The sequence below is a fragment of the Pelophylax lessonae genome, assembly GCF_965119305.1.
Source record: "Pelophylax lessonae genome assembly, chromosome: 7".
NCBI lineage: Eukaryota > Metazoa > Chordata > Amphibia > Anura > Ranidae > Pelophylax > Pelophylax lessonae.
In genome coordinates, this window is record NC_138774.1 from 202,244,783 (window position 1) to 202,257,843 (window position 13,061).

The following is a 13,061-nucleotide window of genomic DNA, read 5'->3' on the forward strand; positions in this document are numbered from 1 at the left end:
TCAGGAGGCCATATTTCTATTTTAAACGCAGTTAGGGGAGCTATGTGAATATAGGCATACTTTAAATGCTAGTCCACCCCATCTAGAGAGTGCTCCTTTTTTGCCATGGAATTCAGCTCTCCCTGTTAATCACAGTTGTACTTCTTAAAGGTCCTGTTACCTGCTGCGGGCTTCATAAGGGATAGCAAGCACAAGTGCATGCATCTGTTGTGCAGTTTACCTTGTTCTTTGGCACACCCCTTAACTTATTAGGCAGCCCATAGATCACGTGTCAAACACAAGGCCTGCGGGCCTTCCCTCCAGGCTATTTAATGTGGCCTTCTCACCCAGGGCTTTTTTTCAGCTGGAAATGTGGCGGAACCCCTAAACTATGCACATAGCACAACCCTGAACTCTGCATTCTGTGCATTCTCTGAACTCTGTACTCGGTAGGAAGCGCATGAACTCTGCACTATGTACGTAGCGCACCCCTGAACTCTGGGGTGGGGTGTGATTGAGTTCCTACACCTATTCTCAGAGAAAAAAAGCCCTGGATAAACTTATATAGTCTTACATATACACAACTATGATACTGATGCGGCCCGCGATGGAATTAGGTTTGACACCTCTGCCATAGATGATTCATTTTATTCGATATGAATGGGGGAATCTTCCCCACTGTGCTATTGTGTTCTGACAGCAGGGAGACTTCCTTGCCGATCAACTTCTATACAACCACCCTGCACATACATGGATAACCTTTTTTCTGGTTCAGCAGGGACCATGGATTTTGATCCATGTACGGCAAATTTTAGGTTCTTCCATGTAAGGCAAGCTTTAGGGTCAGCACTAGGTTGGTTTATTATTGCAGATCTAGGCAAAAAATGAGAGCGCTGTATATAGGTGTATCCAAATAAATACTTTTACAATCCTTCAAAGTGCTTAAATCATAAATCCTACTGTGTGAAAGAAAAATTATTACTAAATTGATATTGTATCAAAGAATTTTTTGGTACATTTCATTTGCATAATGGATTTTTTTTCAAGAGGTCTTAAAGCGGTTGTAAACTCTATAAAAAAAAAAAAAGCATGCGCGCGGGAGTGATATTTCCGGCAAGCTCCCGGCAACTTAATTGAAGGTCCCCCGGACCTTCAGAGGGCATGCGCCGCTCGCGCGAGCGGCTGCATGCACTGTAAATATCTCCTAAACCGTGCCGGTTTAGGAGATATTATTTGTACCTACAGGTAAGCCTTATAGGCTTACCTGTAGGTAAAAGTATCAAAAAGCGGGATACTACCGCTTTAAGCGCTGCATTTGTGTGTTAATATTTTAATGTTCCTTGACCAGGATTATAGTGTCAGCAGCTCTTTGGACTATATTATTGTTTATTTTAGCACGGGTGATTTCTTTGTTTTTAGTGTTCACATTTTAAAAGTGTCTCCACTGACACGAGTGTAAACAGCACTGGATCGTGTGCAGGCTGGCTCCAACTTCTCAGCTGCTGCGAGCCGACCCGACTCAATGTGATAACAATCTCTCTAGTTCACACCCGACGTACATTTCGTCGTTGGACGTCTTCACAGGGCCACTGCCCTAAAGTGGGAATATTTTTAAAGGACCTTATGCTATGCTGAGTTCTTTTCTCTTCCATTGATTTCCTCCTTGCTTGAGATATCCATCGAGAGAGAGAAGCAAATGATTTTCTAATCAATGATGGGAGAATCGTGTGATAAATGTAATTGAAAAAGAAATGCGCATGAGTGCAAAAAAATAAAATTCCTGGAAAGAAAAAGAAGATTCCCAACCACGAAAAATTATTTTCTGTAGCAATAGGAGGTAAAATTGAAGGCTTGGTTGGTCGAATTTTGAAATCAATGTTGGCATGATCGGATCACGAAAACGCACAAAATTTCTCATTTTCGAAAGAATATTTTTTCAAAATTCGACCCATGTATGGCCAGCCTTAGGGTCCTTTCACACGGGCAGTCCATATGTCCGTTTTTCCTCCCATCCGTTTGCAGATGAAAAATGGACATAATGTATGTCTATGGGATTGCGGACGTTAGCGGATGACCATCCGCTGACATCTGTTTTGCGTCCCTTCAGTTCCGTTTTTTGAGACGGAAGAGAACCCTATTTTTCTTCCGTTTAAAAAACGGAACGGACGCAAAAACAGATGTCAGCAGTGTCATCTGCTAAAGTCCGCAAACCCATAGACATACATTATGTCCATTTTTCATCTGCAAACTGATGGATGAAAAATGGACATACGGAACGGACCCTCCAAATGTGTCATCCGTGTCCATTTGAAAAAAAAAAAAGTGCCTGAGCAGGAAAAAGAACGGACTGTGCCGTGTGAAAGGACCCTTACAGTCGGTTCACACTGATCTGACTTGAAGTCGCCCCGTCTTCGGGCGACTAATGAAGTCGCCCGTGCACCGCGACTTTGGCGCGGCTTGCAACGACTTCACATAATGGAAGTCATTGCAAGTCGCTCCAACTTTGCAAAAAAAAGGTGCAGGAACCTTTTTCTAAGTCGGAGCGACTTGAGTCGCTCTGATTAGAATGGTTCCATTGCACAGCATGGACCGCTACTTGTCAGGCGACCAAGTCCCCTGACAAGTCGGATCAGTGTGAACCGGCATTAACTCAGCAAACATATACCAAATGTAACAGAAAAATGTTACAATGTTTCAAAGAAATATCCACAAGTGCATGCATCAATCATTAGTGTTCATAATGCATTGAAACAGTTCCTTTTAAATTATATGAATAAAGTGTCCAAAAGTAGCACCAAGTGAATATCAAAATATAACTACAAATAAAAGATTATTGTGTGTTCCTTTTGTCTTCTTATATTAATGCCACATCAAGAAACAAATGTAATCCACCACCTCTTGTAATGAATTCACTCACCGGACTGAATGGCTGGTCATATGATAAACCAGCATGCAAGCCTTTTCTTTTGTAGGGAGTGACAGTCTGCAGCCCTCTGGATTTGTCTTTTAAAACTACCGTATTTTCTGGCGTATAAGAAGACTGGGCGTATAAGACGACCCCCCTAATTTTCAAGTTAAAACATAGGTTTTGGGCTATACTCGCCGTATAAGACTACCCCCCCTTCCGAAGCAAGGCAACACCATTGAAAAACATCAGATTTCTCAGAGATCTCCAAGGTACCCCAAGTACTGTAATACATGTAATCTCTCATAATATCTCCAAGGTACCCTAAGTATAAGTATTACCAGTAGATGTAATCTCAAGACGCTGGCTGTGTGGGAATCCTGTACCGGTATACCGTATGTACCGTAGCTTCGGCTACATACAGTATACCGCGCTGAGCCAATCACAGTGAGCGATGTATTCTATTAGTGAATACAAAGCCTGCTCGGATTGGCAGTCAGAGAGGCGGGCTGATGTTTCTCCGCCAATCCAAGCAGGCTTTGTATTCAATAATAGAATACATCGCTCTCTCTGATTGGCTCAGCGCGGTATACTGTATGTAGCCAAAGCTACGGTACATACGGTATACTGGTACAGGATTCCCACACAGCCAGCGTCTTGAGAGATTACATCTACCGGTAATACTTATACTTGGGTTACCTTGGAGATATTATACTCGGCGTATAAGACGACCCCCCCATTTTTGGGGGATTTTTTTGAGGTTCAAAAGTAGTCTTATATGCCAGAAAATACAGTATTTTTTCAAAAAAATTTCCAACGTGCCCAATCACTCAAATTTGATGACTGCACCAAAATCGGCTGTTGCTACGACCCACTATCGGTGCGAAATTCAAACGAAAATTCTTTAGATAAGATTTTCGAAAGAAAATTCATTCGAAATTTGACCCATCTATGGCCAGCCTTAGTTTAACACATTCATATGTGGGTTTTTATGAAAGCACCAGAACACTTTTTCACACATTCAGATAAGCAAAAGAAAGTTTATTTTTTCTTTGATACAATATCAATTTAGTCATTTTTTCTTTCACACAGCAGGATTTATGAATTAAGCACTTTGAAGGATTGTAAAAGTATTTCTTTGGATACACCTATCTATATACAGCGCTGTTATTTTTTGCCTATATTTGTGATTTGAGATATTCTCCATAAGATAACAGCAGTATCAGGTAAAAAGCCATTATCACCTAGGCACAGTCCTTTGTAATACATCTGTTTTGCTATTGCAGATCAACCAAAACCTCACAGGAGGTGCATGCAATGCCCACCTCTTTAAATTTAGATACAGTAGTTGTGATATTGTGCACAGGCCATCGCGTGGATGGCTTTCAGCAACTCTCTGACAAACGGAACTACACCCATTGGGTGGAGAAGCACCCTGTGGCTAGGTTAAGCAGCAGTAGGGAATTGTTATTGATGTACAGGCTTTCCTTGCCTGTTTACTGCCATTTAAAAATAATTATAGGCGGAGAAGCTTGTTAAATGAATAGTTCAGAGAAGCCAAGGGCAGGAACTTTGTTTGGGCTTCGTGGTAAGTCACTTGATGGAGATTATCGATTGTTGAAGCATGCGTTTCTTTATGCACTTGAAAAGGTAGTTTACCCACAAACCAGTTCTTAAAGGAGGCCCCGATGGTGAGTGCCCGCTTTGCTGCATGCTGCTGGTTTTGGGTTAAAATCTAGAAATTTTTTTCTTTTCCTCTTTTATTTTTATTCATTTAGTTTTGTTTTTTCCGTTTTAATCTGTATGATTTTTGTTTTCTTTTAAGTTAATTTTATTCTCCCCTTGCTGTTTTCCCCCCCTCTCTGGCACCTCATCCCCCTTTAAATTTGTCATTTCCCACTTTGTCTGCCATTTTAATCACCCTCTCTCTCCTTTGTCTCTTTACTAACTGTGCCATGGCTACCTGTTCCATTGTCTGCTTCCTTCGTCTCCATCCTTCTCCTTCCTGCATCGGATCTTTGTCCTGCTACATCCTTTCTTTTCTCCTTACCCCTTCCACCCTTGATCTTGTCCTGCCCCCCCCCCCCCCTCAGAGCCCATCGTCAGAAATGGGAGAAGCCTCTCGTCCCACAGCATGCAATCCTTCCTGCACCACTACACCGCCAGCTCCTTCCAAAAGCCGCCTATCCCCCGGCCCCACAGTGCCGTCTGCAGGAGTCTCAGCTCTTACCTGAACCGGAGCAGCCGACTAGGTACGTGTGTGCGCGCTCCATCAAAAACCATCGGGCCTATTCAGTAAGGCATCGCAAACGATGACGTGCAGTAACCCATAGCTGCTGGTTGAATTTCTATGTAGCCAAGTCTCATCCGCAAAAGATGAAGTTTGATTGGCTGCTGGGGGTTTTGCACGGTGCCTTACTAAATAAGCCTGTAGGTGTGCACATCTGAATACTGATAGGTGTGGACCTGCCGCCATACCTCACTTTGCTTGTGCACACCACCAGGTTGTGTTGTGTTTGTGTGTACGTATCGCTCAGTGTGTATCTTTGTGAGATAGTCTGAAATAGTCTCCAAGTCTTGTATTTAAGATGTATGTAAATATTTCATTATTATACGGTTATATATATATATATATATATATATATATATATACATATATATATATATATATATATATAATTTTTTTTTTTTTTTGTATCCAAACCTCCCACCAGTCATTAAATGGCCTTTCCATAATTTTTGACTTGCCCTATGTATTATTCCAATTTCAGTTTCAGGATCAAAATAGGCTTTTTGTGTTTTTTATGGCATTTTTAATTCTTGTCTTGCAAAGCTTATTGTAGTTTTAAGCTTCCCTCCTTTATTTCTCACTATAATTCCACTAAAGTAAGCCTTCCATTTTCAAAACATTGTATAATCTTTATAATGTGCTTCATTATTATTACTACAGGTGTTTATATAGTGCTGACAATTTAAGCAGAACTTTAAATATATTGTACATTCACATCAGTCCCTGCCCTCAAGGAGCTTACAATCTAAGCTTCCTACTTTACATGAATACATAGACATACTATGGCCAATTTAGACAGGGGCTAATGAACCTACCAGCACATCCTGGGAGAGTGGGAGGAAAGTGGAGTACCCAGAGGAAACCCCCCTTAAAGGAAAAAAAAAATCCTTACTGACCATGCTAAAGGTTCAATTTACTCAAATGAATTAATTTTTAATTTGACTCATTTTATTTTATCTCATAATTTTTCCCAAAAAAGTTCACTTGTGAAATATAAATAACAAAATAGCAGTGTGCTTGCTATTTTTCCACATGAAATAAGCATTTAATAGCTAAAATCATTATTTTTCACCAATATTTAATGTCAAGGGTATGTATAGAGAAAGAAGTGACCGACATTCACTAAGCATTACTAGCAGGTGAATCTTCCTGGTGCAGGCTTTTTAAAATACCAATGTCTGATTTACCACCAGTGAATGTCCTGTGAAAGTACTGTGATCCCTCTGAGAGGTAATAAATATCTGGGTTGCAATTTAAGTGTTACTAAACCCAGGAGCCTGCATTCACTATATCTGGTTTCCCACAGTACACCGAACATAGAAATGCAATAGTTTTAGTAAATATAAACTGCTAAATACCTTTTCTCATTAGCAGTATATAGCAGTCTAATGGGCCATACACACTATAAGATTTTCTGAAGACTTTTTCCTTTAGATTTACCAAAACCATATAATATGAGGTCAAACCTAAACACTTTCAATTTGTATGCAATCTGGCAGGCCCTTGCACTACATAGAAAAGGTAAATCTGAAGGAAATCTAACCACAAAAGTTGGATAGTGTGTATCCAGCTTTAGTTAAAGCTTGTAGGAGAATTTTTTTCATTCTCCCCTGATTGTCCTATAAGGCTGCAGGACCCCTGACCCTCTGTCTGGACAGTACTGATTGGCCCTGAGCTGATCACATGCACTCTCCCAAGAAAATAAAAAGTCTAGAAATACACACCAAACTGAGCATGTGCAGCTTGCCCACAAGTCTCTGTTCTATCAGAAGATGGATTGGGGGCAGTGGAAGAAGGGGAGGTTCAGAAAAGACAGGCTCAAACTGCTTTTTTTTTTACACAATGCAGAGGATTAACTCCTTCCACAGTGAGTATAACAAGCATGCTTTACTGCATATACAGTCTGATTTTACTGTTATGGATTTAGTAATACTTTAAGCAAAGGAGAGCGTGCAAATTCTATGCAGCTCGTACTGTGGCTGCGATTTGAGCTAATAGTGCTGCATCAACTATTTCAAAGCACATGGTCTTTCCCAAAAATGTGCAAACAGCATTGTTGCAAATTAAGACTTTTTACCAAAAGTCAGTAGCTAAGTCCTCACTCTATCTCTAACCACTCCCCTGTCTGCTGGCGTACAGTATACAGTAAACCCCCTTCCATCGCGGGGGTTACGTTCCGGACCCACCCGCTAAAAAGTGAAAATCCGCTAAATAGAAAAACCCTATTAAATACACCGTAGGCATGTTTTTTTTTACTGTCACTCTACGTGTAAAAGCATTTTGAGGTCTAAAATATTTAATTTTCAATGATTTATATAGTAAAATAACATTACAGAAAAAAACGCAATACACTGGGACCGCAAAAACTGAACCGCGATGGAGCGGGGGTTTACTGTATATAGATAGCAGGTACCTACATTTATGGTCAGCAGGGTATTTGATATGTGGGCTGTGATTGACAGCCTGGCCCCACACCTTCCTATTGCTGTGAACAAGATAATGACCAAAAGGAAAAACAGAGCGGGCCATAGATGGTGAAAATTTCTTTCCTGCAGCCACAGGTTGCAGGAAAGAAATTTCCATGATTCCCCCATCAACGCAGGCAGTGCTGACTGGGGAATCCCTCCTGCTGGGCCATTGTCTTCTCCTGGCGATGGGGCAGGAGCGGGTGGAGGAAGCCATTGATTATCACTAGCGGCTATAGCAGCCGCCTACAATAATCAGAAGCGAATCCGGCAGGCTGGTTGTACCCAAGTTGATCGATCGATCAACTGGGTACATTCAGCCTGTCCATTAATGGTTTGTATCTCGACCGGTTCCTGCTGAACTAGCTGAGCTTTGAACCGTGTATGGCCGACCTAGCTGAGTTGCTGGACAGACTGCAGAGTTTTTGCTCGCTAATTGTACATTCTTTTGTGTAGGCCAAATAAATGCAGTAAATTGTGGAGAAGGAAAGAGTTGTTTTAAAGCAGAACTAAAGTCTCCAAAGCTTACTCTGGTCCATTGCTGGTGCTGGCATCTTCTCCAGCTTCTTCTGGGTGTTGGGTCTTTGGCTTTTTGATTAGTTGGCACAAAATGTTGTAATTCTTGCGCATCTGCAGGAGTTTAGACACCCCGGCACACAGGTAGTGTGCATGTGGAGCTAAACGTAAAGTATAGATTCTTCTAAAGAAGACTGCAAGCAGAAAGGAAAGTTTATTTTATTGCCAAAGGGACTTTGCATGTTTTTTTTTCCTGCAACAAAGAGCCTGCCTGCTTGCAATTTTTTAAAAGTAATGGGCCATACACACTATAAGATTTTCTGAAGACTTTTTCCTTTATACTTACCAAAACCATATAATATAAGGTCAAACCTAAACACTTTCAATTTGTATGCAATCTGGCAGGCCCTTGCACTACATAGTAAAGGTAAATCTGAAGGAAATCTACCAACAAAAGTTGTATAGTGTGTATCCAGCTTTAGACTTTAGTTCCACTTTAAAGGAAACCCATTATGGGAGACAGCTAGAGGAGAACATCATTGACATCTCCTAAAAAAAGATAGTTGCCTGCTGTCATACTCACACCTGCAGTATTTCAGGTGATTAACTGGTATTGTATTGCAGGCAGTCAACTAGCATGTTCAGAGGGAGACCCTCGTATACGTCACATGACAAGTTTATTTTTCCTTTTCCCACTACTTCATTGTCAAATCTTTGTGAGATTTTTAAGCTTTACTTCCATTTCCTATTCTCTCTTTACTCTTGGCAGTCATTTTGTTATATCTTGGGTAACAATATCTGCATAACATAAAAACCTGGGCGCCAAAGAGAGGCGATTAGTGCACAGCGCTAGACACTCACCAATGCTTTCTCTAAACACAGTAAAAGAAACAGAGGAAATTGATTTAATGTATGTGTTTTACTAGAAGAATAAAAGAAACAAAATATCCAAAAAATGGAAACAAATGGTATACAAGGTAAATACCAAAAAAAAAAAAAAAAAAAAAGAATAAGTGGGTAGCCCTGGACTAGATATTAGAAAACTAACATTAAAAGCATGCTGCTGTCCATCATGGAAGAGGGTATCCACCTGTAAGGGGGAAAGGACAGGCGGCGCTACTGCTCTTGTGTAGTATGTCAATGTAAGCCTTTAATAAAACAAAGATCCTACTCACAAAGGTAAATGCATCAGGAGCAATTAAGGGCAAAACTGTGCGCCGCTGTCAGGGCACTGTCCGGAGACACGCAGACGATTAGTCCATAACCCAGTGTCCAGATTGCTAAGAATGTAAAGGCTCTTCCTAGACGCTGAGCCAATGACCTAATGTCCCAGTGCCAAAAAGGTTACACCATCAGAGGATCCAGGACGCGTTTCAGGGAAATCTTCAGCTCTGAGGCAGTTTCTATTTTCTGTAGGTGCTCAGCAGATGGGAGCCACTGCCAGATTTTCAAGGCGAGAAGAGTGTGGAAGTGCACACAAAGAATGCTTGTAGCTGTGAGGTTTGCCCAGAACAGTGCTTTAAGGGGTTATTTCTTGACGGTTGTGCCTCAGGGTAGCAGCCGCCACTTTTCATAGTAGACTGACCCTATGTTAAGACCTTGTTTTAATAGACCCTTGTGTCTATTTTCCTCTTTGTTGTCTATTTGGCATCACCCTCAGAATCAAATGTTGCTGCTCACCCCACCTACTACAAAAGTTAATTTCAGGAGTCAACACAACATTTTCAGTAGTTGTAAAACATGTTTCTCTTTCGTTCATTGACGGACACAGCTCCTTATCTTCTTAACAGTTGAGTTCTACTAGTATACTAGGCAGAAAAAAGCTTGACTATGCCTATGGAGCAGTTCCAGGGGGTATACTCCCTCTCTCTGCTATAGGTACCTAGTCAGGAGTAAAGACCTAGTTCCTTGCTGGGATCTCTGGTCCTGACAATTTTTTTTCTTTTTAGATTTTTTTTCTCCTGAACTTCTTCCTGTGAGATCGACAATCAACTGGACTGGGCGACGGGATGGATCATCTAGATCCAGTGGTCACCCCAGTCTGTTCAGCGAGCGCATGCAGTGGGACATAGCTCCACCGGATGGGGGCTGGCCTGCGAGTTAAATGCCTCGCGAGGTCGCATAGGACCGGGTCTCAGCCCGAGTCGCAGCTTTTCTCCTGGCTGACAGCCCCCGCCATTTTGATGGTGAGAAGTTTATTTTTGGAGCGGTGCCCGTCTGATTCCTGGTATGATAATTAACTGTCCCCTCCTCTCCGCCTGGAGGGGTTTGGGGTGGACTGTCGGACCCCTGGGTTCCCCTCCTTCCCATTAGGTACCCCCCTCATCGGTCTGGTGGGCCATCTTGCCCCCCCATCCTCCCACCCTCCTCCACTGGGGCTGTGGGGTGGCCTTGTCCACCGCCTAGGGTGGGGGCAGGGTGCTGTGGGGTCCTCTCCCTTCTCTACTGAGGATTGATTGGTGCTCTGTGGCTGGCAACTGGGTGGGCTGCCAGAGCGGTGGGGGTTTTCCCTTAGCAATGTTTTACACTTTTTTGTGGGGTCCTCCTGGTGACACTTTTTGGAGCACATCTTCACACCTGATCCCCTCTCTGAGGCTGCGGGGCCCTCCGGGTTCTATCCATCTATCGATGCATTGACGGCGGTCCTGGAGTCCTTGCTGTCCCGGGTGAAGGTGGCTCTTGGCCGACAGGCTGGCAAAAAGCGCCCCCTGCCTTCCCCTGCCTCATCTGTCTCATTAGATCCTTAATCTGATTTGGCCGCCGCGGACGTGGGTCACTCTGCTGGGTCTGCGACCATGCGCCCTGAATCCTCAGATAGGATGATTCCTCCACTTCTGCAACTGCGCATGAAAAGGCACTGGTGGACGCACTGATTGTAACTGTGTGTGAGACCTTAAAGATGGAGGACGCAGCTGAAACTGTGGCAGGGGCACAGGTTCCCTTTGGCATTCACAAGCCATCTAGAGCGAAAAAGGTGTTCCCTTTCCCCTCCTATTTTTACAGAATTGTCACTAAATAGTGGGGACGACCTAAGCGCCCCCTTGGTGTCTTTAAGCGATTTTGCAAGGCGATACCCCTATGAGGAGTCCCTTCTTAAGTGGACTGTTCCACCTGTGGTGGACCCTCCGTTTTCCAGATTAAACAAGAAAACCATGATTCCAGTTGAAGAGTCCCCAGCCTTTAAGGACCCGGCTGACAGGAAGGCGGAGGCTGTGGCCTGCAATATGTACACCCTGGCTGGTTCGGAACTGAGGCCGATATTCACCATTGCCCTGGTGTTGCAGACTCTGACCGAGTGGGCTAGGCTTTTGTGCTGAGCTGGCAGACTAGCTGGTTCTTCCGCAGGCTACTAAGGGCAAGGACCCTCGTTGTAGACGTGGGCCCTCCTTCTCGACTCATAAGAAGTTTTATTCGTCCCTCAGGGTCGACTGACAAGGGATCGGAGCCCTTCGGGGCCTCCTCTGGAGGATCCAAGCGAACTTGGTCTGGCAAGTCAAGAGAGGGCTTCTCCAGACCCGCAGACAAGACCCCTTCAGCATGAAGATACGCCCTCACCCATATCTGGGGTGAGGGGATGTTGTTGCTGGTTCCTGGACCCGTGGACTCCCCTGGTATAAGTTAGGTGGGTCCACGAGGTCATTCGATCTGGCTACAAGATCGAGTTTCGTTCTTTCCCTCCAGTAAGGCTCTTTTTGGGGCGGTGAAAGACTTTTTTTACTTTAAAGGGTAATGGTTCAGATTTCAGAACGTTTTCAGGGGTTTTACTCAAACCTGTTTACAGTCCCAAGGAAGGAAGGAAGGCAGGCAAGGTGCATCCAATTCTGGACTTCAAAGCTCTGAACTGCTTTGTTGCGGGTGCAGAAATTCAAAATGGAGTCCGTTCGCATGGTGGTGGCTTACCTGCATCAGAGGCATTTTTCTTGCCTTCATTGAAATCAAGGACGCTTACCTTCACATTCTAATATGTGTTGGTCTCCAGCGATTCCCCTGCTTTGCCGTGGGAGAGGAGCATTATCAGTTTGTGGCGTTACCCTTTGGTCTCGCTTCTGCTCCTTGGGTCTTCGCGAAAGTGTTGGCCCCGGTGCTAGCATTGTTACGCCAATGGGGGATCGTGCTACTGGGCTACTTGGGACGACCTCCTTCTGCGAGCGGAGTGTCCAACTGCTCTAGTGGAAAACCTGGAAACCCACATACGAGCTTGAGGGTGTTTGGCTGGATTCTGAATTTTCAGAAGTCTGCTCTGGTTCCGTTCACAAAGCTGGACTATCTGGGTCTGACTATGGACTCCGCCTTAGCCAGAGTGCTCCTTCCTCTGGACAAACTACGGAGACAGCAGGCTGTAATTCGTCTTCTGCTGTCAAGCAGATGGTAATCCCTCGACTTGTATGCGGGTGCTGGGCCTGATGGTGTCTACCTTCGAGGCAGTTCCATTTGCACAGTTCCAAACAAGGTCCCTGCAAGGGAGATTCTGGTCAAATGGGACAAGAATCCACAGTCTCTGGAAAATCAGATCCGGCTGAGCCAGTGAATGAAAGCGGTCCCTGATATGGTGGCTTTGTGCTTCGGCTGGGCAAATCCTTCCTCCCCTTGTATTGGACAGTGGTTACCAAGAATGTCAGCCTGTCCAGCTGGGGCGCCGTCCTGGGCAAAATATCTGCTCAGGGGGTCTGGACACTGGAAGAGTCCAGACTACAGATCAATGTCTTGGTACTCTGAGCCATCAGACTGTGCCTGGAACATTGGACGGATCGTCTTCAGAGATGTCCAGTGCGCATTCAATCGGACAGTGCCACTGCTGTGGCTTATGTCAATCACCAGGGGGGCACAAGAAGTGTCCTGGCGGTTCTAGAGGTTTCCGTCATTCTAAGGTGGGAAGAACGGTTCGTTCCAGCCCTCTCCGCCGTAC

General features: G+C 44.0%; 1 protein-coding gene across 2 annotated transcripts in view; it reads left to right on the forward strand.

Moving 5' to 3' along the window:
• The window catches only part of CDK16 (cyclin dependent kinase 16), a 74,487-nt gene that overhangs the window by 22,128 nt on the left and 39,298 nt on the right, over positions 1-13,061 (forward strand). The window contains exon 3 of one of the 2 annotated variants that reach the window (XM_082262991.1): positions 4,978-5,136. The exons of the other annotated variant lie outside the window; for it this stretch is intronic. Within the exon in view, the coding sequence (XP_082119117.1) occupies positions 4,978-5,136 (159 nt within the window). The remainder of the gene's footprint in view (positions 1-4,977; positions 5,137-13,061) is intronic. 2 annotated transcript variants of the gene reach the window in all.